This window comes from Anarrhichthys ocellatus, unplaced genomic scaffold, assembly GCF_004355925.1.
Source record: "Anarrhichthys ocellatus isolate YVR2014 unplaced genomic scaffold, GSC_Weel_1.0 scaffold20, whole genome shotgun sequence".
NCBI classification, from domain to species: domain Eukaryota; kingdom Metazoa; phylum Chordata; class Actinopteri; order Perciformes; family Anarhichadidae; genus Anarrhichthys; species Anarrhichthys ocellatus.
This window is the reverse complement of record NW_022280050.1, coordinates 3,120,273-3,147,998: the sequence shown is the minus strand read 5'-3', so window position 1 is coordinate 3,147,998 and position 27,726 is coordinate 3,120,273. Positions and strand designations below refer to the sequence as shown.

The window sequence follows — 27,726 nt, the reverse complement described above, 5'->3', positions numbered from 1 at the left end:
GTGTGTGTGTGTGTGTGCTCGGCTGACTAAGTATCTTTGTAGGAATCAGGATTAGGTTGTCTCACTGACACACTGGGCTTATGTAAAGCTGAACCTACAGCACGTGGCGCCACACTAGTGGGACCCGGCCTGCTGCAGCGCTATACCTAACCTCGCTGGCACCTCTGCCTGGACCGAAGACTATGAACATCATCAAATTGCTGATTGTTTCCTTTTAGATACCTCTCCAGGAAATGTAGAAGTCATATTTTACTGGTCACATATTACAGTTGATCCACTCAGTTAAGACACAGCATTACTGTACAACAGTCCTTGAGTCCATTAAGACACATGGTCAGAAAGAAAATCCTAAATTTAACCTAATAGTCCAAACAATCTTATCAGGAGCAGAAAACAGAAGTGAATGTACCATTTATTACCCAAACGATCCATTACCTACGAATATTAGCATGTCTACTGGCCTTGCATGGTCTTTATTGTCTCTTTCTATGTTTGTGTTTCCCATATCTCAGCAATGTGGTTGGTGAGTGAAATGTTACTGAGGTGATCTAGAAACAGTCCCATTCTGTGCCTTAGGCTACATCCACACTACTATGTTTATGTTTTAAAATGCATTCTCTCTGCTACATTTATGCCTATAGCGTTTATGCTGCTGGTCTCTGGTAAAGAACAGGCACATCATTGTAAAGACTGACAAGCATCTCCCATCTCAGAGGTCCACTTCTCCTCCAAGGCTTTACCAAAACACAAATCAGTAAACTCAGCCTGCTCAGCCTACCTCGTCACTTACACTGAGTTTCACAAAATCTTTATATCAAGTATTCAGCGCTAAAAGGGATCTTTTTACAGTAACATGCATACACACACATACACAATCATAGATGTGCTAACACAAGATGCTGCTGTTAATGCACTTTAGAGGTTGCAAACAACAATCTACAGATGGTTTGGTTGTGAAAAACAAAAAACGATGATATATATTTATGTAGATCACAGAGGTGTCACGACAAATCAGAAGATTCCATGTCTCAAAAGAAGCACGCAACAAACAAATCTTCCACATGTTTGCATGTAGCCTCTCCTCTGCCCTTCCTCACAGTCGCCCTAGAAGCATGTAATAGCCAGAAAAAAAATCAATCAAGAGCTGAATGTGCCCCCTGTGCGTAAGAACACTTACAGCAGGCAAAAAAAGCAGACCCAATATATTGATAGGTGACCGGCCATGGTCTTCAAGGAGTACTAGCCCACTGCCTCAGCAATGAGGAGCTGCTTGTCTCACCGTTCATGACTCAATGCACCCCCAGCCTCATCCTGAACGCATCAGGCATTTCAATGGATCTGCACACTGTAGGCAAGTGGATGTGACAAAGGGAAATCAATAGCCAGCCCCCTTTTATGCAAATGAGATTGAACGGAAACCTGCATGCACTGAATAAGACATCTATCATGTTTAAGTTCACTATTGAATGTCTATTCGGCGTGAGGTAAACGACCTCTGAGGTGTAAGAAACCCAGACTGGTTCTTTAGCTGCATTTGCTGAGCTGGGATGATTATGAAGCCTTGGGTTCAATGAAGAGATCAGTGTCCTAATGCAGCCAGATTTAACACTTGATTTGTAATGGATTCAACACACCCCAACAACATATATGCATCAACTGAAATGTGATTGTTTTATATTGATCCCATGGTAATGATAATAACAAGCATGCACATATTAGGCTTTAAATTGTGTGATCAATCAGAGAGGGAACAGCCCGGCAATATGACTCAGCACCTATATTTTTGCACCACTCTTACAGTCATAAAGCAGCGTTGTTCAGATTATAAATCACGATCACATTTCCATAAAGCCATTTTCTCAATGGCGTTTTTTTTTTTCCCCCACAGTGACCTCATGTTATAGCTTTCTATAATGTATTACAGGCACACTGCAGCCTGGTATAGCCTTGCACTGCTACCGCAGCAAGGCAAGTTCCCGCAGTGACCGCAATATAGGTAGAGCCTGTATGTAGCACAATGCAGACATTATCCATGCAACACGTTAACGAAACACGCATGTAACTGCGTAATTGGACCAATAATAGCCAAGGCAATTAATATGGCTTAGCCTACCTATGTCAAGAGATTTGGTTCCTAGATCTGTTGCTCAGCTGCAATTTCATATCAGAGTCAATTCCGCAACATAGCTCATTTAAAACCTGGCTGAACGCAGAGATGAGACAGAACGGACTCATAAGAGCCCAGACTCTCTTCTACTGTCGGCGAACAATGCGCCCTTTCTCCAGAGGGGCACCTCATCATTTCAGCTTCGATGGTCATTCAATGTCGGGTGTAAAATATTAAACCCTGACCGTCAAGATCACAATCTTTTGTCCAATCATCACCATTCATACACATTCTCTAGTATCATCAATCTGTTATAGAAATGAAGAAGCCCTGTTTTTCTCTTACCTGTTCGGTGCCGTGTCTGTCAGCGCAACTCCGGGTCTTTCGGACACAGAGGCTCCGCAGCCTACATTTACCGTAATGACTGTACTAGTCGCGCCGTGACTTTTTTTTTTAAACTCTGCTCTAGTAATTACGGTGTTGTGCTCCACACGTTTTCAATATCCTAAGCATTTTAACGTATTGTCATTTATAGCATAAAGTGACAAAGTGTCTCTGTCTCAAAGCTGCTAACACTTGTGTCATTTTGCAGAGATGCCAAGCGCCCTGGTTAAAGTTTTTGCGTTTTTTTTTATTTCAGCTATTTATCCAAAACTCAGATTTGATATGCTGAGTTTGAGAATAACTGGAGTGGGTTTATAGGCTACTGCTTAAAGCCTTGGAAAACAATAATAGCGGCCTGTCTTTCAAGCAAAACTCAGGATCACATTAATCAGTTTTTACTGTGATCAGTTTTCATTCGAACTAACAAAAATAGTTCCTATATGTGAGATTCAGATGAAGATCTTCTTAATTAAAATCTTAAAGATGGAGGCTGTGCATGGACAGATGGTGAAGCACACATTTCAAAATCCAAGTGTACTACAGTCAAATTATTTAACATTAGTTACATAAAATCAGTTATATTACAGTATTGTCGTATTATAGTTATATTGTCACTTTGCATAATAACTCCATCCAATGTCGGGTTGTTCAAGATGTTCTCTGATATGCAAGAGCACCATCCGGAGTGCAACTGCTGTAGTTACAAGCATGTAGAAATACTATCAAAGTGCTGCACTTTGTAGTTGTGTCCAACAATTTATCACCAGTTGAGTCTGTTAATTCCAGGTCAATTAACAGATGTTTGAGGATTTCTGTCTTAATGTTAACTTAAACTGGCAAATATGGCCCCCATGTGGCCTCCAGAGGCTCATTTGCCTGCCAGCCATCAGGATCGGACAGTCGTGGCTGGGCAGAGTTGAGGTGGACCTCCTACAGGAGAGGCGAGACTGCTGGATCCCCCTCACTTCTCATGCAGAATAGGTTTGCTTGTTTGCTATACTGCACATTTTACAAGCCATTCCTTCTTTAAACATGCTGCTTTCCAAGAACACAGTCAGACATTTTACATCAGAAGTACAATAAAGATTTTCTTCAGCTGACATCTGTAGCAATGGAAAAGGAAAACTTGATCATCAGCCAAATCCCATTTACTCCAACAACTTGAAATAAGAAAATGACTATCTGTAAATTAATTTTTATGTGATTGAGTTTCTAATTCTGGGCACCCTGTCTCTCATACCTGGTATAAAGCAACTGACACATGCATGAAGATGAGAGGGCTGACCTTGACCACCATCTGCCCATTAGGCCCCCTGGTAGATGTGGAGGATATAATAAGAGGAGGTTATGCATATGGGATCATAGTACGAGCTGCTTCCCTGAGACTCTGGCCCTAAAAAGCGGTGACCTCCATAAATATTAATCACCCCAATCACTGAAATGACCTCACATTAGTTTGTCCTTCTAGTAGTATCTTGCATCAATGACATGTAAAGTACACTTAGCAGACATTTTACACGTGACTGAAATAAAAACCATCGGGCTTCTGAATGATCAGGTGCTTCACTTAATGTGTCAAATTTTTTACATCTTGTCATGCATGTCATAATTATATTACTCCCTTTCATTCATACTCTTTGACGTTCCTTCTTTTCTGTCCCCACCCTCATCTCTGTGCTTGTTACCATGTGAATCAGCCACAAGAAGACTCCAGAACACGTGCTGGCTGGCAAATGTTTACTTATAACTTTCATAAAAAATATATACCAAATGACAGACAAAAAAAAAAACATAAAGTCAAAAAGCACATGTAAATCAAGTAAAAGTTACATAAATATGTGTATGTGCTAAAGTCTTCATATACTGACTTTTTAAGACAACTGTGAAAATATAATAGATTAAAAAAGTAAGTGTCGACTACAAACAGTATACAAACCTGAGACTACAGTGGGGTTGTGCTGGTACACATCTCTTTACATACAATACATTTTATACATTAAAACCTGAAGGTGTAGCAGAAGCTACAGTAGTTATGCTACAATACTCACAAAGTACACCTAAAAAACACTTTTGCTTTAAAGCATTAAGCAAATAACATTAAAATCACTGTTCTGGAATGTATTAAGTATCCCAGTTAAGGTTCCCACGGCACATTTTCTCCTCGTGGCCCCAGGCATGAGGAGATCTGGAGAGCAAATGAAACAATTAATTAATGTGACAAATATAACCTTTTGAGGAACCACTACTCCTATTGACTCTCAACGCTTGATTGAGATCCTCCACTTCCTTCATTACCTAAATTACTCTGAATGAATGAATTATGCCTTTGTTAACGATTGTTAGAAAACCATTAACAAAAAAATAAATCCTTTGTGCTATAAATTACTAATTGGACAGATGAATGAATGCACAGATAACTAAATAAATGAATGACCAACAAAATGATTTACTAAAATGACTTATGAGCTAAAAGGAACAAATGACAAATGATTACATTTGTTAATTGTCTTAGTAATAATGCATTGTATAGGATTTATTATAATCATTATAATTTATTATAAATATTGTTATTATAACCAACTTATAAAAGAAAATTATTTAGTAAAAACTTGCCAAATTAATCAACAATTTAAGAGTTTGCGAAGAAGAAACAAAGTAAAAACTTCAGCAAAAAGCTGTGGCATGCACAAACAATCTGAGTAAGCACTGCACACTATCAAAGAGGGAATTCACTGTATTTCCCAACTCACATGTTAAAAAAAAGAAAAAAGAAAAGTCACCGCTGTCTCAGCTGCCATTGGATGTGCTGCTCCGGCTTTGTCCACCAGACAGCAGTGTAGCACCAGAGGAGGGAGCGAGGGAGAGACAGGAGTTGGAGTTCTCTGATGTGGAGGAGGCGGAGCTACACTCTGGCCATCCTAATGAAACTTTGTCCAGGTTGTCAGAGAGAAGTGTGTCTTCCTCATCCTCGGCCAAAGGAAACACTCGTGGCACCCAGGGTGTCTGAGGCTGCCGGACGACAAAGGGAATACAATGGAATTGAGCATATCTACAATTCAGTACGCATTAAACACATCTGTAAATTGAATATGTTGTTTGTTTATGTTTTAGAGTTTAGTATGTGTTCTATCACTTTCCAACTCTAACTCAATTATTTAATGAGCATTATATATGCTTAAATCTTCATTAGCTACATACAAATTGTAAAATAATGTCCAAAACTCGATAATTGCTCCTCCAATATCAGTCCCGACTACCTTGGTTGAATTTAGACTTTGAAGGCTGTATCATAGGGGTGCATGGCTCTGATGTCTAACTGTTTACGCTGCTTTAATCAGGGTTTGTATGGGTGCTCGAGTACATAAGTAGTGCAAATCAGTGAAGTGGGAGGTATTTGTGGTGTGGAGACGGTTGATACGGACAGTCTGGTTTAGTAACAACTTATTCCTTCTCTAATCAAAGAGAAGTGGCTGAGAGCACTGCAATCAGAGTATCATCAACAGAGTGGAGAAGTACCTGTGTCCGCTGTCAAGGATGCATCTAGGCTTTTAACTCACAATATCACTGGGAGAGAGTATTGATTAGTCTGCAATCCTTTTTTGCTAATTATACTCATATTCCCTCATCTGAAGCACAAATAACACAGACATATCTTTAACTGGAATGTTTCAGCAACATTTAGGGGTGGAATAACTGATGATCTACGAGCAACGTACTCCTAAATCTCCTCTTTGTAGAGGCTGTGAGGTAAAAATAGAAAATCGCTGTGTATGACAAGTGTGAGTTCCCTCCTATGGCAACTGAAGCATCATACTCTGATATTCAAAGCTTGTTTGGGGTTTCAGCTGTGGTGCTTTTGATCTTACCAGCCACTCCTCTGAGCTTTGCTGTTCACCAGAATCCAGCTGAGCAAAACTCAACTCCACGGAGCTCTCCTCTCCTGATGAGCACATCCCGCCCCCACTGCCCGACAACCTGCTGCCAGATCTGGAGAGAAAAAAACAAGCACACCCCATGAAACTTCACGAGTAAATTACTCAACATTCCCCTTTGAGGAACAAACCAAGTCTGCAATAGTTGCACTGTGCAGTCAGCTCAGACAGCAGGATAAGTATTTAACACAACAAACACTGCCCGACGTTTCTGACGTTTGAGAAGGCCAATTAATTCTCCCCAACCGACCCGATGTAATTCACCTTGCATGATGGGTATCACCTGATGTATTCAACGTAAAAGTATGTAATGTTGCATTTCTGTGAGTATTTTTTTTGTTTGTTTCCACCTTTTAGGAAGCCTGCAGCATTTTCTTTTTCCCACTGATGACCAGTGTAATTTCTCCCTCTGCTCCAAGTCCAGATGTCTCAGTGCATACACTTTGTTAGTGAGATCCTCCACCTGAAACACACACACACACACACACACACACACACACACACACATAAAGGAATAAGGATGGTATTTTCTTCACAAATCACAAGAAACAGCTCATGTCCAAAGGGATGAGACACTACCTGCTCCTCCTCATTGTCGTCGTCCTTCTTCTCCGCCTCACTGTTCATCAGAGACGATGCGTCATTCTCCCGCCAACTGCAAAGACAGACATTTTGAGGTGACGGACAATGATGGTGGACGGTGTGGACAGGATCCCGTTTGTATGAAAGTAAAAACCCACAGTAAATTCCATGTGCCAAAATACAAAACCAGAACCTTTACAATTCTATGCGACTCCATTAGAGGCCGTTTTGTTCCATACCTGGGTGTCAGGATGTCTTTGTACTGCAGCTTTTCCACTTTAGCCAGAGACATGGGGATGACAATGTTGTTGATGTTGTACACACTCTCTCCCTGGCGTTTGCAAACAAAGCCCTAAAAGGAAACATGACCAATGATTCAGAAGTGTTCACATACATCTACATCACCAGGTTGCCGTGATGGAGGTTTTCTCTAGACTGATCAGCTTTTGAATTTTTGTTGTGAGGGTCTGTTTTACCGGTTTAATTTATTATCTTGATCTGGTTTTAGGGTCGAGGCTAATTTAAGCTAGGTTTGGGGTCAGGGTTCTGGCATTACAATGAGGGTTCTCACAAGTATACACGTTCAAAAATGTGTGTGTGTGTTACCCGTGAGGCCTTCTTGCGTGAGAACGGTGTGTAGCTCTCCTCCAGCACTTCATCTGAACTATTTGGGTCACAGAACTGGTACAGGACTTCTTCCTCATCTGAATACAACACATCAAGATATTGTTAGGCTGGAACAGACACTACATTATAAACAACTTCTGGTACCCAAAAAAGGGTGATTTATACAAAAAAAGACATTATTTAAAAATGTCTGTGTTTACCAATCCTGCTCTTCTGGATGGAGAGTATTCACTGTAGCCATTTAATAAACATACACTTGCATACATACACACACACACCTTCCATCAGCCTGTGGATGCGTCTTCCCTTCCTCTTCCTCTGATTGGCTCTCCTGTGTTGACTCTGAGCAGAGCCTGCCATCCTGATAGGTGACAGACCCATAACTCTTCTTTCATGATGCCTTGCATGCTGCTTGTATGTGCGACCTATAATGACACACACAAACCAGAGAAAGACAGAGGTAATGGAGGAACAAGCGACAAGAATGAATAGACTGATGCCTGGAATCCACCTTTCATTCCAATAATAAAGTGAATCACAGTGCTCTCCATTCTTACACTGTACAAACAGCTACCACAGTGACCCATTTGCTGATATTTCCATCCCTTTCTTGCTTTGACTGTTCACGTAATCTCACTCTGCTTTAGCTACAATCAGCTGTGATAAGAAGTTCGTTTCCATGTGCCAGGCTATTATTTTAGGTGACGTTTACGTGACTTATTTCTCTGCTGTTGACAAAAGAGGAAACAATCATTCAAGCTGACAGGAAATCGACAGAGTGGTGGGTGAGTGACGTCTTCGTCAATTTCCAATTGGTCTCCTTTTTGTCTCCTCCCTTATTCTCTCTCTACCTCTCCTATATCACTTAAAGCCTTTTATCACCTCACCTTTGTATTTAACACAAGTCCATCTGATACATACTGTTTAGTCAACCCTCCCTGGGCAAACAGGGAACATTCTAAAAATCAACCAATCATTGATTGTTTTGGATAGTCAATCTCCAGCGTGGGGAACCATGGGAGCAAGGAGCACTTAAAGCCCCGAAACCAGAGAAGTAAACGATCATTTATTAGCTTCAGACTAATGTAAAGAGACACATATTGATGTCTGGTGAAATGCCAAAAAGGATTTCATTTCCACCTACTGCTCAGCTGGAAGCCTCAGACAGACCCAGTGGGATATCTGACATACTAGGAACCACTTATGATGCTCCACGAGGAGATAACAAGCAGACACAGCAGCCATGTTATCACGACAACCGAAGGGGAGAATTGTCTAAACAAGATGAATTGTCAGTTTATTATTACTATAATTAATTCTAACTTATTATTTCGAAACAATGTAAACTACAAAAGTCATTTAAATCTCAAAATAAATGTAAATGTTTTGTTAATATATCTAATATTCAATATATATACAGTTTTTCTAATAAAAACCACCGTTGAAAAGTTTGGACTGTGACGCTGCAGCAGGTAGTGCTGACTTTGCATTCACATTAAATTGCCATCGACTTCACACAACAAAGAGAAGTGGATCAAAAGCCAGTGAGGCTCCCGTCTGTTAGATCAATAAGAAGAAGAAGAATGCAGGTGCTTTCTTCTCAACCTCTGTCCTCCTGTCGTCTTCTTCATCAGTTGACTACGACAGCAGAACGGGTTACAGGCCTGTTTGAACACTTCACAAGCAGCGACTAAACACATAGGCCCAGTAATGTACTGGTATAAGACAGGAGAGCACCATAGAACACTACAGGGTGTGTGATCAATATACCGGTGAAGGGTTCTTACTGTTGTGCAGTGGTGTGGAGCTGCGTCTATTGTAGTGTGCTTGACTGGAGGGTTGGACGTTGATAGACAAAGGCCTTTGGGACCATTCTTCTCTGGCCAGGACTCTCTTTAAGTGGTGAGACCGAGGAGTGTCTGGAAGAGAGTGACAATTTTAAAGTATGCGCTCAAAACAGTCCCAGCAGTCTTAACGTCTTCACGATTAATTACTTCAGCACGTCTCAATGTGCAAGCATGCAGTCGAGGTAAAGAGAAGAACTACAGCTTTCAGAAAACAGTAGATGAAATTACATATGTCTTTCAACAACAACAAAAAAAGGTTGCTACGCGTACACAGGTTCCCTGTTCTTCCTACATAGCCAACCACATGACGTCGTGTTAATGTTTCTCCTACCGAATGAAAGACACAGCTCAGGGTGAGGTGTGGTGTTGGGGGTCCTGGAGGACAGGGCCCTACCGGAGCTGCAGTCTGGATCAGAGCACAGGGCTACAGGATCACAAGATGAGCAGCATGAACAGGAAGATGATGATGAGAGAGACGAGGAGACGGCAGACGTGGGCGTTCCAGAGTCCTGATGCACAAGAGAGAGAGAAAATCATTTTTTCACATGATACTAAACGAGCATAGTCAAAGAGTCTAACTACAGCAATAACTTAGCTTTCTCTTTGTGTCTTGTTGGAGTGTGAGTCACAAGGATTAATTCAGTTGTTAAAGAGCTTTCTTTGTCATCTGGCAACCTCTCAATGGTGCTGCTTCTTTTTATAATAGCTACAATCAGTCTGGGCTCTATGCGCGAATAGTATTGTTCAGCAAGATGTTGAACCTCCATGGTAACGGCGCGGCATGTTAACATTTATATATTCGTACATGAGCTAAAGAAGAGCTAGTTAGGGATTAGAAAATGAGGCCTACGCGTAATGTTTCTAAACTTTGTTTTTAGTCTCTGGCTCTTAAGCGGCTAAATGCTTCATTAGTGCAGATTTTAAAAAAAGATATCACAAAACAAGTTGTGTGCATGTAATGTTGCACGTAAAAGTACAATGATAGTATGGGAGTTCTTATTACGAAAACTGTTTGGAGCTACGCAGGGCGATGCCAACCACTTGACATTTGACTTGGCAAGAACATAGTCGGCTAATTAAAGGCTCGAGCTTCAGAATACTCACATGCACTTGTTTATTTGAAGCAAATCCGAGAGATATTACTGCTTGATTAAAAGCAGGTGTGCGGCTTTGAACATTAATTGCTGTTTAATTTGAGGACCTATTTTAGTTATATGGCATTCCAACACTGAAGCCCGACTAGAAACAACTGCTTTGAAGCTACATTTGACATGGATACGAGGATCATTTAAATTTAATAAACTAATGAATAAGTTTAGCAGCTTCTACACGGTGACACAGTTTCCAATATTTATTTTTAAAACCCAAAATGGGTCTACAATTGGAATTCATAGGTGGTGGACTGTAATGAAGTAAATTTGGTAATCAGGCGTAGTTCTTCTGGTGTCATCTTCATTACCGTCTTTACTGCCAAGTCCTCAGAACAGAGAGCGGAGGAATGCAACTGTGTTTCAGCATCCATCCATTATCTCCACCACTGTGCAGGAGCATGGGCGGCACAAATGAATAGATACTAATGTGTCCCCGCAGTGTTTGTTTCAGAAGCACAGAGCGGTTTCAAGATAAGAATGAGCTTATGGAAGACATAATTAATCATACTAATGGGACATTGGAGCAGCAAATCACCCCAGAAATGAAATGAAAGGAGACTGCATGTGTTTCCTACCTGTGGACTCCTGGGGTTGCTGGAGTTGAAGGTGAACAGTTTAGGCTTGTGGTAGGTGACCAGAGGTCGGGTCCGAGCACAAACGCACAACGCATCGGCTTTGGAGAGCCTCCTGGTCCCCCCCGGTCTCCTTCTCTTGGAGCTGCCAGGCTCAAAAATACTGTCTCCTTTCTGACCACTGCAGGGACGAGATCAGGTGAGGTCATGGAAGTGTCAGGGATATAATTCATGCTAAGATTCTAGTCTGATTTAGTTGTTAACATCATTACTGTGATTGCTCATAATTCAAAACTTCCACACATAAAATTGATAATTTGATCATTAAATCAAGACATTTCTCATAGCACACTTATATATACATGGACACACACACAGTAGACATGACTGAAGAGGAATCTTCACTTGTTTTGTGTGGGTGTTTTGATGGGAATCTTGTGTATCTTTCAGATCACTTTGAGAAGTGCTTATATGGTTTGCATGTTTCACATTTTATCGGAAGTGTGTCATGCAGTGTGGGAATCTCCCTGGTCTTGACTCGGTGTCAACCCCTCAAAGTCTTGGTCTTGTCCCAGGACTTGGTCATGACTCGGTTTAGGTGGTCTTGACTACAACACTGCTTAATTGTAGGATCTGTCATCTACTAATATATATCAATATGTGATCTATTTCTCCTTGGATGGTGTCTCATGTAATCTAGCATAATTTAAGAGTCCCATGTGTGATTGTTTCAGCTGGAAATGATCTACTGCAGAAAAGTGACTTGCCCCCACATAGGCCTGTACGTGGGTGTGTGTGTGTGTGTGTGTGTGTGTGTGTGTTTCTGTACCTTGTGAAGACTCTCTGGCCTTTCCAGGTGTGTGGTTGTTTAGATAGCGGTGAAAAGCTGAGCGGGGGCATCAGACTGCTGACAATCTGGCTGAGCTGAGCACTCTGCAATGAAGACATCATCCATAATAATGCTTTTTACAAGTGATGAAGTAATCTTTTCTCTTCAGTAGCAGTGAGTGGGTAAGCAATCCATCCAAGGAAAGGGATGGACGAATCAATATACAGTGCTGAGACTCTCTTGAACCCTTGATTGTGTTTGCTGTAAGTGGTCACGCACTGTTTGGATGAAGTTTGCTGTGTGACATGTTTGAAAGGATCACAGAACACAGGATTCCCAAAGAGAACGCTCATTTTATTCCAGTATTTATGTTGCCAAGTTGCAAATTTTCCAGATGTAGCAAATGTACTGAGTTGTACTGACTTTCCAGATTTTTCAAACCCCCGGTGTGTGTACTAGCTCATCCTTCCTACCTGTCTCTCTATGTTGTGCAGAAGGCGTGTGGGGCTGCAAGGTTCAGTGTCAGCATCCGATAACCCGGCCATTTCTCTCAGCAAGGTTTGCTGAATCTGTCTGTCTGTCAGCGGCTGGGACTCCGCGAGCACCACACCACCCTTGGACACACACACACACACACACACATATACAATTATTACAACAGGGCATTTTCTCTGAAAAATGAACATAATGACCGAAAAGACGAGTCTATTGATGCATATGAAACCGTTCACAGTGACAGCAGTCCATGAAAGTTGGCTACATTGCTCAATGCCGCTTTAAAACCTTTCCATAACATACTTTAGCTAAAGAGCTATTCATTTGTTACAGAGAGACAGCAGACGTTGGCTGACCCTATATGTTCCCTTCACACAAAACTGACTTGTATTTAAGGCCTGACTGAAAGCCCTTAATAATCTATGGCTGCCAGTTGGCCTATTATGTCAGCTGCCCTGTATTGATGTTGGCAGAGAGCACGTTGGTCTTACCTTGGTAGAGCGGATGTGCTTGTGGAGCTCCACCGGTTGTTGTATCCTCCCCTCCAGCTCGGCCAGACGTAGCTGCAACCAACTCCATCTGCTGCCCAGCTCCGCTCTCTCTTCCAGCCACCGCCCCTCACAGCTGCTGCTGATGGATGACAGAGAAGGACACTCAGACCCATGTTGTGGTATTATAGTATTCTGTTCATTTTTTGTCAAATTATGTCGATTACACCCTAATACGACCTCACAAGAAGATCTTTGGCATATGGCCGTGAATGCAGAAAAACGTCAAGAGAGTGATCGCAGCCACGAGCTCCAATTTAGCCATGAACTAAAAGTGCATGAAGAGGTCAGCGTATCAGAATCACTGGCAGGGTAATGTGTATCACCACAGGGAGAAGTAACAAAGAAGGCAGGACAGAGACTGAGAGACACAAAGAGAGCACTGAAGGACCAAACTACTTGTAAAATCCACATATTTGTACCACGGCACCCGTCATCTTATGACCTATTTCACACCAACCATGTTACCGTGTTGCATGTGTAAATTGCGAAGCATCCCAACAGCACGGGAGAGGAGGGATTTTTTTTTTTTGCTGAGGCACAAAAGCTTATCTAGGCCACAGAATAAAACCCGGTTGCATTGTGTGGTGTGTGTGTACCTATAGTATGTTTCCATGGAGCTAGCCTGTTCAGTTAGCATTCATCTTCTGTGTGTTTGGCAATAGTTGCTATGGCAGTGCTCTTGGACCTCTTGGCGAGGACAGGGAGGGACTCCCCCTACTTCAAACACTCAGATGCAGGACGGGGAAAGGTTAGGCCGATGTGCAAGCAGCTCTACACAGGGGATTTGACTATACCCTCTGGTATTGTGAAGTCGTTTTAATACTAGCCTAATACGTCAAATAACCACAATGTTGTTTGCTCGCCTGATCATAGCTACACACAGTGTGTTGTAGATATAAAGGCAAGCTTTGCATATGAGAACAAAGCCTATGATTGGTTAATGACTGCTTCTGAGCTGAGCTACACTCAATCCTGAGCTAATATCTGTTTGATAAGGAGCGGGCACCCTCCTTCCTCCACAGACAATGACCAGACCAGGCTGCCCTGCAGCTCTTTCGAACTGTATAATGAGGAAATTCCTGAAATGTTTTTGCCAAGTAGTAGGCGAGCAGTAGGTTGAATAAAAGGCCAGCCCCAACAAGCTGCTGTGGGTTTATGAATGATCCAATCTGGATTGTGTTTCTTGGCTCTTGCTGAGGCATTAAGGCTTTAGGGTGTGTACCGCACTTAAACTTTCCAACTCGTAGCCTTTCCCGTACAGTACTGTGTATAAAAAGTACTAAAATAACAAAAATGAGAAACTGGAGGACATGGTCTCAATTTGAAGTCCAACCATGTCACTGCTTTACAAGTTCACACTTAGAATGTGAAAGTCAGACCATGTCCACGTTTTTTTTTAAAAGGGGGACAATGATCCGTCCCTCCTCCAGCAAGGAGATATCCTCTTCAAGGAGGATCCTGCCATAAAAACTCCCCAGGGGAGCTTTACTGACGAAGCATAGAGCATTGTTCAACGGACTTGTATAAAAGGCAAGCTGACGCTTCCAAGATGACTAAAGCTGGCCAAATAAACACACACAGATTAGAAATCACCCTTTCTCTTTCCTGTTCTCGGGGCTAATAAACATGTCCCAGTTTTGTTAACAGCCCCTGTTTATTGCACGGATACAGGAAACAAACAGAAGTGTTGAAGAACTTCATCTAACTGAAGAAATAAAATGGCTCTGCACTTAAACCAGACTTGACTGGTCCAGAAAGACCAAGACGTTACCCCTCCTGTCCCCAACAGAGTCCACACTGACGCCCCCACATTGCGGGCTAGGAAGTGTGTTAACCTGGTAACATGAGGCTGGTAATATGGGGCTAAAAGTAATTAAAATGATTCCCTACACACCTAGAAGAATAGCAGAATAACTCGGGCACAGCATAAATATTTCTCCAAAGAATCCTCTTTCCAAATGAAGATGTTGTGCTGAGTATCTAGTTTCAGTTGTATTTTTGTAACACAAAAGGTGTGGAGCCGATTCACTTTAAGAAAAGTTTTGGCAACTGATAGACCCGTTAGACTTTCATCATACTGTAGATCCTCTGTTGTCTAAGTCAATGTTTATGGAAAATCATTTTAATGGTATATATATAATCGTAATACTTGTTGTTTTCGTAGCTCTATTTCAGCCCAATTGCTCCCATTCCCTGTATTTCTGTTTCTCGTTAACATAATGTATTCGTGGACATTTGCCACAATATCAGCCAACAGGAAAAACATATGCAAAATTCTGACTATGACAATTTGTGTGTGCAATGTGCACAGTTTTTTTTGCAAGTTAAATACCGTCTTGTGGTTTGTTGCAGAAAAAAACAAACACTCCTCACCGGATAGAAGATACAATCATACAGGATTTCCATTATTTTTGCCTCACCTGGGGCAACACGACTCCCTTTGAGCAAGGACACAAGTACAGCAGACAACCTTCCAAACCCCCCAAAACACACACACACACACACACACACACACACACACACACACACACAGGTCACTAGCTCAATGGCACAGAATGGCATGTTACAGGCTTGCTGGCATGGCCGTTTTTATTTCCTAGCCTGTGGGTGTGGACAACTGGCTTGTCTGCCGAGTGTATGACTGCAGCATGGAAAGAGAAGCGCGTGTGTGCATTGCTGAAAAATGTCATCACACTCTCCACAGCTGGGAGGACAAAACTTGTGCTAATGACAACCACACTGTAAACTCCACTGAGGGCCGAGTGAAATATGTGGCAGAGACACAGTGGATCTCATACAGTGTCCTCTATAAATTAGCCTCTCCATTTCACACCATGTTTGTATTCTTTTAAAGGAGTTTGAGAGCACAATGAAGTTCGTGAAATGTTTTTTTTCTCATTGTTTTCTTCAACGCTAGCTGGTAACATTGCGTTCGACACTGTGTGAAATCATGCGGTTCACCTCAACTTGATGAGCAAAATACGTGGTTCAGGGGATTTCTAAATCCTCTCCTTTGGAGCGTGTTTAGTTAGCTGGAATAACCAGCTGTGACACATATGATACTCACTGTGGCTCCTAAAAATACACAAGTTCAAAACAAGAAACAGGCCTCGAAGAAAACTGGTCTCACTCAGTTTGCTTGTAAAAGAGAAACCAACCGTTGTTCTGTGTGTGGAAAGTGTGTTTTTGTGAGCAAGCAATACGTACAATATAATCTGTTGATTACAGCTATTAACAAATCCGTTAATAGCTTCACATCAGATTTGAACTGTGGCATAACAATACCCACAGTTATGCCCACAGTTATGTTATGAAGTTATATTGTTAATGATTAGCAGCTAATTGTGATTTTTGTCTTGAGGTGTATATCCCAGTTGCCAAAAGAAGTCCCCTTCAGTGCTTTAGAGTCTTGTTGATTAATGCGCACATGCAACTAACTACGTGCACCTTCTACTCACACAGGTGAAGTCTCGGTTCTGCCGTGGATCTCATCCTCCTCGTCTGAGCTGCTGCTGGCCGTGGCCTCGGAGTCCAAAGCCTCCTGCAGGCCTCTCAGTACCGCCTGGCTGGAGCAGCTGAACTCCGAGAACTCTGTGAAGGACTCCAGCCAAGAGCAATGCCGTTTGCTTCCTACTTGCGGAGGTAGTACACCAGAACGCACGGAGCCCGGGCTGTCGAGTCGACGGTGCCTTTTCAGCCCCTCCAGCTGCTGGCTGCAGTGCAGCATGGCGTGCTCTCCCAGCAGGGCCTGCAGTCTCCTCTGCAGCCTCTGAGCTCGGCCCTGCAGCTCTGCCTGCCTGGCGAGCTTCTCCTTCGCGGCCGCCTCCAGCTCAGTTCCGGATGCCGGCCGGTCAGAGTTCACAACGTCGCTGCGAGGCTGCACTGAGGATGGAGGAGGCCAGCCCATGGCAGCCACTTTCCCCTGTGTCAGTGAAGGTGGGGGTGCGAAGAAGTGGGTGTAGCCCTGGGAGTGTATCTCCCCGTGAGGAACACTAAGGGTGAGAGGGGGGTGACGCACATCACCACCATCTGGTCCACGTTCAGGAGCACGGCTGCGCCCGTGCAGCAGGCAAGCCTCTTGGCTATTGTGCTCAGGGACAGGGAATAAAAACATGTCTGGTACACCTGGGAAGAGGCCGGCCACCTGATGAGAATTTCGCAGGCCTTTGTTGAAGGAAAGGAGGCTGAGGAGGGAAGCAGGGCCGGGGAGGAGCACCGTCTCACGCCGGCTGGCGGACGCCTGGACGGCAGGGAGACGGGAGTCCAGAGAGGGGAAGCGAGAGAGGTTCAGCCACAACTTCTGGAGGTCTCCGTCATCTGTCGGCCTCATCCGAGACTCCGGCTCAGTACTGCGCACGGCTCGGCCATCAGGGTCCATTCTGGCGGCGGCGGGAGGCGAGGAGAGGTGGATCCCGTGGCCATCTTTCAGGGTTTTGGTGAGGGCCGGGGCCATACCCCTGACGGGTCAAACTTCACAGCCTGCACCTTAAATCCCCTGACAAGAGAAACATGTTAGTAGCTAGTCATTTGTTTTTTCTCCCTTTGTTCTTCCCTTTATCCCCTCTTCCTTTCCATCTTTCCTTTCAATCCTTCATTCTTTCCATTCTTCCATCTTTAAATCCATGTGTCTTTCATCTCTTCATTCCTTTCTCTCTCCCTTATTCCCTCCTGTCTTTCTTTCCTTTCTCCCTCCTTCCTTCCCATACTTCATTCTTTCTTACCTTTCTCCCTTCCTTCTTATATCCTTCCCTCATCTCCCCTTTTCCCTTCTTTCCTTCCTACTTTCAAACCTTCCTTCTTTCCTTTCTACCTTCTTTCGTCCCTGCTGAGACACACTGCGTTGATTTAATATTGATTTGGGGATAATAAGACACAACACAGGCAGAGTGGCTGTAGCAAAATAAACGGTGCATTAACGTCAACTACCTTGACGCATCGCGCACACACGGTGGTAATAACACGCACACACACACACACACACACACACACACAATTCTCCTGTTGTTCCTGCTGTGTAACGTATCAAAACAATAACACACGTTAAGAGCCAGATAGCGTCAGCAAGGTGTTTTAAACACTGCTGTATACTCGTTCATCACAGGTTAAAGGTAACGCTGTACCTTAGTTCTCTTAGGTTAAATTAACTCTTAAACTGTGTTAAATATAACAACTAATGCCAACGTTCGCTACATCGAGTCCAATAACGGACGTTGACATAAACGTTACTCACCTGAACAAGAGGTAACGTTGAACCGTTGACTTAACGTCATTTATTCCAGTGAGAATTAACGTTACAGCTAAAAACAACGTTCGATCTTTATCGATATATTTTTCCCTTTTGCGAATCCCTCCAGAAAATGTAATCCTGCCGATTTTCTGGCAATCCAACTGGCTGTCTAACGGTGACATTTATTTTGCCGTCCTCTCCTCTTGTCCGCCGCTGCGCCTCCTTCTCGTCTCCTTCACTCATCAACTGCCGAGAGGACGAAACACACAGCGGAAAGAGGAGGGGCTGGACCAGACTCGTGATGCCTTCACGACCTCTTCAGAAGCTCAGACTTGCGAGAATGCATGAGTGAAAACAAATTCCATAACCCATTACATGTCCTACTATGTTTTTATTAAACTCAAGTTACTTCATTACATTACATTAAGAAATCAAATGAGGTTTGATTGTACCTGAAAAGAACGAGTGTGGGCTCAAAATGTACTTATCCTAATTGTAGGTAATTAGTAGGTGTGAAATGCACAGCATTCTTCAAAGCAAATAAAACAATTTGTTAAGTATGCAACAACAACAAAGACATCATTCAAACGAATAAAAATGAATACACGTGATTAATGTTAGATACATTTTAATGAGACAAATTAAGCTTGACCCTTACATAATTACAAAAGAAGCATACATATGTACTCCTTATGAACAGAATGAAACACAATAATATGAAACAGTAAAATACACTAACTTTGACACTTGTTTTTCAAAAGAATTGCCACAATTCAGCAACTGGTATTCCGCAATGCCATTTTCCAACATTTCGATGGCAGGAATGAATAAATTAAACAAATACATTTTGTTATTATATTTAAATATATTACCTGAATTTGACAGTTTTCCAGATACTGAATTCTGAATCAATGCACATGAAAAGCAGGAATCAGCATTCATAGAGCTGTAACTATAAAATATATAAGAATGAATATATCTTCTTTTTTTCTTTTTATCTAACTGTATATGACATAAAAACAAAATCTTTCATATAGATACATAAACAGTACAAAACATGTAAGTAGCTCTGATCTCCTACGGTAATATTCCAAGCTTCAGGGGCAGCTTGCATCCATGTAGATTGATAAGTGTCTTAGGTTCTCCTCAGCAGATCCCTGGTCTTCTGGTTTCAGCTTCAGTATCATACTCCTTGTTCAGACTGTTGTACTTGAGGTGCTTTGCAGCACTGAGCTGCTCTCAGCCAGATGTGTGCTGCTCTCTGCCTGAATACAGCCTGACCAACTCCCAGGTTGAACAGAGTGCCTGACATGTACAAGTTGATGACAGTGAAATCGGTATATAGATCACTGAGCTTATATGAACTGCCCACAGGAAAAGACCTGTACATAGTCCAAACAGCACAGAACACATACAGAACTCCCTGTAGGATGCCGGTGACGGTGACCCTCACCTGATTCCTTAACTGTGGACAGGACAGAGGTTGTCCATTTGCTACCATACGATGCATGTGTCCAGACAGGTAGAATACAGTAGAACCACTGGACATCACCATAACACACAGACAGAAAACAAAATGCACCTTCAGTACGGAAAACACAATGAAAAACACATTTTCCCGAAAATATTTCAAGAAATCTCTTGCAGGCATGTCATTAACCACTGTGGAATTGTTGCTGATTACAAATCCATCAAGAGGAATAAAGACTAAATACATGGAAGTAAAATTAAACAAACTGTAAATTCTCTCTGTAATCCAAAAGCAGTAGATGATGGATTTAACGTTCTTCTTAATCCAGATGAAGAGAGCTCTCTGTGCAGGTACAATCTGGCTGCAGTAGAAGAAGTTCAGCCAGACAGAGGAGGTCATATTATTGGACACACTGCAGACCACCACCAGAGATAAGATTTGGGTAATCCTGAAGCTGTTCAAATGTAGATGAGAAAAGGCCACCGCAATAACTGACACCATGTAAGTTATTTTACAGCAAATCACAGACCCAAGGAGAAGCTTCAGAGGTTGCTTGATCTTTTCTCCGTGAAGTGGACAGACCATGCAAAACATGTAAAATGCAACAGTCACAATGTTAAAAAAAAGAAAGGGCCCATTACTGAGGGCAAATGTTTGAAAATCCATTTTTAATCAGTTTGCTGTTTCTGTTCTGGTGTCTTCTTCCCTCGTAGAGAGCTCACAAATAAAGCCAGTATGGTTCTACAACTCTATGCAATGTAACAAATTAGAGGTATTTGCATCTAATGCAAATCAAATTATGTATACAATCATATACTTGTGAATTTGCCTAAAAAAACAACAGAGACATTAATTCATGCTTTCATTTCATGGGTTTACAATTATTTTTCAACATGACTATTTGTGATTTTCTTTACAAAGTTTGTTTTCCAGACAAAGATTTAGGATTAGCAAGTTGACATGTTCATGACATGAATCTGATAAAAAGTTAGAGAATCTACACAGCGTCTGAAAAGTGAAACAGTAACAGGATCATGTGAAGTTAAAGGGCCAACATCAGGAAAATGATCATGAGTTTGGTCACTGAGTGACTTTGGCAGAGAGAGAGAGAGAGTAAAAACATGATGAAAAAATAATATGTTAATATATATATATATATATATATATATATATATAGATGTGGCTGTGTGTGTATGTCTTTTGCTGTGTGTGTGTGTGTGTGTGTGTGTGTGTGTGTGTGTGTGTGTGTAGATAGCAACATTCCCTCTTGTCAAGAACTTCATGCAGCTCTTTTACAAATACAAAGTAGGCTGGGAATAGATGTCTTAAGGATAAGGATAAGGATGTTTATTGTCATTGTAAAAACATACAATGAAATTGAGTTGGCGACTCAGTCAATACAGCAGCAACAACTAAAAAATGTATAAAAACATTAAGACAGGACATGTCTGATTTAAAACAAGAACCTGTCGGGATGGGAGGAATAAATAAATTGCAGAAATGAGCTTTGTTATTATAGATATGAATATATTAGCAGAATCTGACAGACTTCCAGTCACTGAATTATGAAACTATTACACTGTTATATATACATGTTGGCATCAGTTACTATTAAACAGAACTTTTGTGCATCCTTCAGTGGTTTGTTATTGTCTTGTTCCATCAGTACTTCATTCTTAGACTTTTATCTGAGAAGAAACTGAATATTTTCAAATCACAGCAGTGTCACACACATATTCATACATCATCACTTAAAGGACCATATCGATGTTTTAGCATGTTGTAGTCTATTTCTTACACGTCACCCACAATTCAAATCATTGACATTTTTTTATTTTATTTTTCTAATTTGTGTTGTGTTTATACACATTCCTGTCGATCAATAAATCACGTTCCTGTCTGTGAGCACAGTGACTGAACACAGTGAACACCATATCTGCTTTTATTAATCATTGTGCAGTTCAGACTTTTCAAGCAAATCTGCACTTCGTGACCAGGCAGCAACAAGACAGATGTGATTGTTTACCGTCAATGATTGTCTACCTCAAGCACGTTTCAAGCCTCTGCAAATTGTTTTTCATCATACGGTGAAGTAAATGAGAGTCAGCAGCTGCCTGTGAGGCAGGAAAACACATTAAACCGTCTTTGTTAACACAACAGCAATGTAATGCGTGAGTTAATAAAGTAAATGAGCTAAAACATGCAAAAATACTGAAATGGTCACACAATGACACTCAGGAAACATTTCTTTCATGCAAATTTGCACTTACATAATATGCACACATACACACACACACACACACACACACACACACACACCTGAATTTACATAATTATGAGATTCCTATCTCATAATTATCCAAAAAATACAAGAAGATTATTTCATAACCATCATAATTACAAGATACAGAAATATACAAATCCATCAAGAGGAATAAAGACTAAATACATGGACGTAAAATCAAACAAACTGTAAATTCTCTCTGTAATCCAAAAGCAGTAGATGATGGATTTAACATTCTTCTTAATCCAGATGAAGAGAGCTCTCTGTGCAGGTACAATCTGGCTGCAGTAGAAGAAGTTCAGCCAGAAAGAGGAGGTCATACTATTGGACACACTGTAGACCACCACCAGAGATAAGATTTGGGTAATCCTGAAGCTTTCAGCACGTAGAGAAAGGAGAAAGACAATAACTGACACCATGTCAGTTATTGTAAAGCAAATCAAGGACCACAGGAGAAGCCTCAGAGGTTGTTTGATCCTTTCTCAGTGAAGTGGACAGACCATTCAAAAGAGGAAAAACCCATTAGCCACGATGTTGAAAATAGTAACAGGCCCGTTAGTCAGGCCACAGGTTAGAAAGTCATTCAGAGAAGCACCTGACTCAGCTGTACATTCTTTGGAGAAGCACACAGAACGTCTTTTCATTCATTTTGCTTGTTGCCTCCTGGGCACTGCCCACATCATTCACCCAATAATCACACTGACAATTGGACATTCATCATTACAGTATTAGTTACTTCACCTGATGTAAACTGCCTGGAGTGCATTAACATACTTATGCTCAGTAATGCTTCTTTTTTCCTGGCAATGTCACAATGATTATAAAGCTCTGAGGAGTTACTGTCTGGCTGTTGCTCTCCAAGATATACACACATTACACACTTTAAAACCACAAATTATCTTTTTTATGTTTGTGGAAGGACTAAACAAACTAAATATATTCTGTTAAGACATGCTGCCAACTGGATTGTTTTACTTTATTGAGAGCTAGGCTAGCTGTTTACTTGTGTCCAGTCTTTCCGCTAAAGCTACGCTAATTGCCTCATGGCCAACTCCCAAAATAGAAACAAATAAGCATATTTTCCAAAATGTTGAAATATTAATTTAAAATGCTAAAATTATGTTGCGTGATAGCAAACATCACAATGACACCTTTATGTTTTTATTGTGTTCCATTGTTTCTGACTCATTATTCACTTATTTTTGGCAAACTACTGTTTCCACTGTTCTAAATACAAAATATGTGATAGTTTGTTCTGTTCTTGTTGCACTGCGTGCTACTAAAAGATTATATGAACTTGCAATAACACTTTGTTTAAACAATCTTAACCTATATAAATTAAAACCCAAAAGAGTGGAGTGTGAGAAAAACTGCTCTGCAACATTTTTATTTAAATAAGCTCATCTGACTAAAACGCCAGAAACAACAGATGACATGAAGACAAAGACAAAAAGAGTCACATGAAAATAATACTCCATGTCAGAAATAGCAAACTAATTATGATACAGATTTACATTCTTTGCAGTCATTGACAGTTATGATCCTTCTGGTAGTTAATTACTCCTCACACACATACACACACCTCACAAACACCAATATTTAAAACCCACACAATCTCTCTCTCTCACACACACACACACACACACACACAAGCTACACGTTTATCCCTCTTCAGTTTTTCAGTGTGTACAGTATATGAGATGTCCATTATGCTACATGTCAAGGACTTGGACATATATACATGTTGGCATCACTTTCTATCAAACAGAACTTTTGTGCATCCTTCAGTGGTTTGTTATTGTCTTGTTCCATCAATACTTCATTCTTAGACTTTTATCTAAGAAGAAACTGAATATTTTCAAATCACAGCAGTGGCACACACATATTCATATATCATCACTTAAAGGACCATATCAACATTTTTGCATGTTGTAGTCTATTTCTTACACGTCACATACACTTCACATTACTGCCGTTTTTTTTTTGTATTTTCTTAACCCGTGTTGTTTTTTTTCACGTTCCTGTCTGTGAGCACAGTGACTGAACACAGTGAACACCATATCTGCTTTTATTAATCATTGTGCATTAATGCAGTGCAGACTTATTAAGCAAATCTGCACTTCGTGACCAGGCAGCAACAAGAGAGATGTGATTGTTTACTGTCATGGATCGTCTACCTCAAGCACGTTTCAAGCCTCTGCAAATTGTTTTCCATCATATGGTGAAATAAATGAGAGTCAGCAGCTGCCTGTGAGGCAGGAAAACACATTAAACCGTCTTTGCTAACACAGCAGCAATGTAATGCGTGAGTTAAAGCAAATGAACTAAAACATGCAAAATGATGAAATGTCTCTTACTGTGACAGAAAACCATCATATCACGTCAGAATTTACAGTATAAGAGATGGTTAACTTTCTGTGTGTGTGTCTTTAAGGTGGAGTGGTTAGAAGTAGTCTCGTCTTCGTGAATCGTCACTGATGAAGGAGGGGTTCCACTGGGCGGGGTAGATGCACGAGTGGCGAGAACCCGGCAGACCTGTGAACGGATGCAGGCCGTTTCTCTCAAGGTCTGAGTTACGCAACGCAGGCTGACGAAAAGAACACAGAAAGAGAGAGAAAATTATGTATTGAACAGCTTCTTCTACACCAATATAGTGGTAGTATAGATTCATCGGCTCTAACTAAACACACAAACAAGTGCTTCAGTTGAACTATGAAGAGAAATGAAGAGAGTGGGAGATAAAACGAGAGTTGTGTTGCATGTCTCCTTACAGAGTAGTAAATGTCGGTCATCTGCAGCAGGTTCTTGGTGCTGCCGTTCTCTTGCATCTCTATGGTCTCCCTGCCCCACTCCGTGGATATGCGGTTATTTTTGGGGAAGTCTGCGTATGGGGACATCTGCAGGTCTCCACTCTTGAAGATGATCTTGTTGATGTCATTCTTGTCTTTCCTTTGAGATCAAACATTGTTCAAAAGTTAAACCTGCCAAATGTCACCAGAATTTTTCAAGTCGTCAAACCATTGAAAGTAAAGGAACTGTGCTTTTTGGTTCTTTGGATGAACTGATCCTTTAAGTCACTAAATAGATAATTGCACTTGTTGGATCGTCTAGGATCCTTTGTTTTGTAATCATCAACTTACGAATACGGTAGGGCAAGGCAGATTACTGCACTAGTATCAAGAACACGTCAGTTTAAGACTTAACAAGATGAAATGCACTGCAAACCAAGAGAAGTTTTGCACCGACAATAACAGAAGTCTTACTTGCAACAGGTGACAATGAGAGCAATGACGAAGATGAGGAGCAGAGCGCCTCCTGCAGGCGACACCACGATTGCGATCAGCTTGTAAACTGCAATGTCAAATAACAACATATTAAACGCCACACTTTAAAAACCAACGTAAAGATCATGAGAGCAAATTTGTATTTAGTTCACAAAAAACATTTTCTTTTGAAGCTAAAGGTTTTATATTATGCCTGTTCAATGCCTCATTTTTAAGGACACTTACAGTTTCCACAGTTGAATCCTCCAAATCCAAATATGCAGCTGAAAAACAAGAAACAGAATCCGCAGGGAGAAAATCGCTCAGTGTGAGCGGATCAATTCTGTCAGGAAAAATGAAATCAATTTGAACTTACGGAACACAGGTGTCATTTTCCAGCTTGTAGCCATCTCCACATTCTGAAACAAGACGTTTTATTTCAGAATGAAGTTTGGTACAAGGAGTTCCAAAGCCAATCGATTTTCTAAAATGCCTTGGTCTTAGTTTCGATGAATTTCATGTGAAATATTAATGTCAATTCTGTTTTTGTCAGGAAGGAAACACTTTGTTGTCATTTTAATCAGGTTAATTACGTTTTTAAATCATATTGTAATATGCACTTTGCTTTTTTAAAAATCATATTCTTGTCATTGTTGTATTTAGTCATTTAAAAACACACATGCACACACTTAGCTCACCTAAGCAGGACAGGTCTTCAGGGTTGTGTTTGTAGTAGCCTTGAAGACACTGGCAGTTGGCTGTGCCGCTGTCGTCTGTGCAGGTGGAGCGCTCTGTATCACACTGAGTCTTCTGGGCCACACACAGACTTTCCACTGGAACACAGGGTGGACACAATTAGTCATGAGTACAACAGCACAGGGATATTAGGTTGCATCTCAAGAGGAAGTCAGATTTTCAACCATCTTGCATACATTTCTACTGTATGTGTCAGCTCACAGTGATCTTATTTTAGTGAGTTGTGGTATTGTTCTGCTGTTATTGTAAGATTCTGTGTAGCCGTTGTGAAATACAGCAGCTGGATGTTGAAGATCGTGAGCGATGTAATGATGTAACTGTGGGAGCTGTTGACGGCTAAATGGTGCCCTCTAGCGGCTGTAAACACATTCACAGCTGCATTAGGTAGTCTGCCCTCAATCACATTTAAAGTCAGTCAGTTAAAAAAAAACTGTATTCAATTTGGCTAAAATGAGCAAAATTAAACCTGATAAGTACGATTGCTAGTTTTTACTGTGGTAAGTGAGCTGGTGGTGCAGCACCATCCGGCAGTGGGCCAATGAGGAGCTGCAGTTGCTGAGAGACATCTGGATGCTGTTGTAGACCTCTGCGCCCGTCACATCGGTGGTAATGGAAAACATGTTGACAGCTGAGATACGAACCCCGTCCTCTCCTCTGTGGAGAACAGATCAGAGGTCAGTACGGAGGTACACACTGACAAATCGTCCATGTTGCATCATTTAGCTAAAAAATGTAAATGCTGGTGGGGTAAATATAATTATAACCACTTTGTTCACTAATTTGCCTCAGAGGGCTTTACAAGCTGTACAGCACACAACATGTCCCAGGAGCCTCGCATCAGAAAAGGAAGAAACTTCCCGGAGAACAACAGAGGAGGGATCTTTTTCCCAGGATGCTTAGCAGTGCTATAGATGTCATGTGTACAGAATAAACAACATAATGGAATAACAGAAATGGAATGGTTTAGTGATGGCAAGGACTTACTTCTTACTCAGCGTCGAGCGGCTGTATCCTCGGAAGACTGACAATGAAGCATTGAGCTGAGGTGGAGACAGGAAGAGAGTGTGTGGGAGACATATTACACACAAGCCCAATTGAGTTTTTCTCAGAAAGGAGCAGAGGCAATGCAGTGATGTGGACTGCCTCTCACCAGCTGGACGATCTCTCTCTGGATCTCATGCATGGTGGCGCTCGTGAAGATAACAGGGTCATGTGGCAGTCTGTTGACACTGAAAGTTCCCAGAAATGCCTTTGCTATAGAAGAGGAAATATACTGTCGGTCAATCAAGAGAAGGCCTTCGGGGAAACAACTTTGAGTTCATGTCTAATTTATGTTTGCGTATTTCCGTCATCTGTGATCGAAGTGTCGTTTTGCTGGTATGTATTAAAGGGGTATTACCTCTACTGCATGTGCGTCCATCCTCCAGGTCGAACCCGAGCGGACATTCACAGCTGAAGGAACCTCGTGTGTTGACACACCTGGACCCGACGGGGCAGGGGTCCATCTCACACTCATCCACATCTGGACACACAAGTACATGCTGGTATTACAATACAATTTATATACAGGCCTTCACTTACATCTGATACCGGAATACGTATCTTAATCCTCAGCACTATATGAAAAAAATCAATTTGCTTGGGTACA

At 41.5% G+C, this 27,726-nt stretch overlaps 4 protein-coding genes across 6 annotated transcripts in view; all 4 read right to left on the bottom strand.

Moving 5' to 3' along the window:
• The window catches only part of map2 (microtubule-associated protein 2), a 67,954-nt gene extending 65,438 nt beyond the window's left edge, over positions 1-2,516 (bottom strand). Inside the window, exon 1 of the mRNA XM_031858737.1 lies at positions 2,453-2,516. The gene's annotated coding sequence lies outside the window, so the exon portion shown is untranslated. The remainder of the gene's footprint in view (positions 1-2,452) is intronic.
• A 319-nt stretch (positions 2,517-2,835) lies between these two features.
• On the bottom strand, positions 2,836-18,533 carry kansl1l (KAT8 regulatory NSL complex subunit 1-like). 3 transcript variants are annotated; one of them, XM_031858636.1, is made up of 16 exons: positions 18,308-18,533; positions 16,536-17,572; positions 13,018-13,156; positions 12,505-12,645; positions 12,032-12,135; positions 11,206-11,383; positions 9,811-9,988; positions 9,420-9,551; positions 7,911-8,057; positions 7,612-7,709; positions 7,245-7,357; positions 7,003-7,078; positions 6,774-6,886; positions 6,358-6,478; positions 5,242-5,500; positions 2,836-4,676 (listed from the first exon to the last, which is right to left on the bottom strand). In XM_031858636.1, the coding sequence occupies exons 2-15, from the start codon at positions 17,528-17,530 to the stop codon at positions 5,279-5,281; spliced, it is 2,757 nt and encodes a 918-aa protein (XP_031714496.1). In that variant the 5' UTR covers positions 17,531-17,572; positions 18,308-18,533; the 3' UTR covers positions 2,836-4,676; positions 5,242-5,278. The 3 variants fall into 3 exon arrangements, with proteins under 3 accessions (XP_031714496.1, XP_031714497.1, XP_031714495.1); XM_031858637.1 differs by having other exon boundaries at positions 5,272-5,500; positions 13,018-13,153; XM_031858635.1 differs by having other exon boundaries at positions 2,837-4,676; positions 5,272-5,500.
• Positions 18,534-18,946: 413 nt separating this feature from the next.
• LOC116389758 (taste receptor type 2 member 119-like) lies at positions 18,947-20,896 on the bottom strand. Its single transcript, XM_031858702.1, has one exon. The coding sequence runs from the start codon at positions 20,439-20,441 to the stop codon at positions 19,488-19,490; it is 954 nt and encodes a 317-aa protein (XP_031714562.1). The 5' UTR covers positions 20,442-20,896; the 3' UTR covers positions 18,947-19,487.
• Positions 20,897-23,430: 2,534 nt separating this feature from the next.
• Positions 23,431-27,726, bottom strand: part of heg1 (heart development protein with EGF-like domains 1) — a gene marked incomplete at its 5' end in the record, with an annotated part of 6,401 nt that continues 2,105 nt past the window's right edge. Inside the window, 10 exons of the mRNA XM_031858715.1 lie at positions 23,431-24,646; positions 24,831-25,008; positions 25,323-25,410; positions 25,569-25,606; positions 25,699-25,741; positions 26,021-26,155; positions 26,572-26,732; positions 27,063-27,118; positions 27,229-27,332; positions 27,478-27,600. Coding sequence (XP_031714575.1) covers positions 24,503-24,646; positions 24,831-25,008; positions 25,323-25,410; positions 25,569-25,606; positions 25,699-25,741; positions 26,021-26,155; positions 26,572-26,732; positions 27,063-27,118; positions 27,229-27,332; positions 27,478-27,600 — 1,070 coding nt within the window. The remainder of the gene's footprint in view (positions 24,647-24,830; positions 25,009-25,322; positions 25,411-25,568; positions 25,607-25,698; positions 25,742-26,020; positions 26,156-26,571; positions 26,733-27,062; positions 27,119-27,228; positions 27,333-27,477; positions 27,601-27,726) is intronic.

Bases quoted from the DNA above. Each gene is read 5' to 3' on its own strand.
- kansl1l (XM_031858636.1), bottom strand. From the start codon at position 17,530: ATGGCCCCGGCCCTCACCAAAACCCTGAAAGATGGCCACGGGATCCAC. The intron at 8,058-9,419 runs GTAAGAACCCTT...GTGTCATTATAG, and splicing joins CTCCACACCACTGCACAACA to GTCGCACATACAAGCAGCAT. The intron at 7,710-7,910 runs GTGTGTGTGTGT...TGTTGTATTCAG, and splicing joins CATCCACAGGCTGATGGAAG to ATGAGGAAGAAGTCCTGTAC.
- LOC116389758 (XM_031858702.1), bottom strand. From the start codon at position 20,441: ATGGATTTTCAAACATTTGCCCTCAGTAATGGGCCCTTTCTTTTTTTT.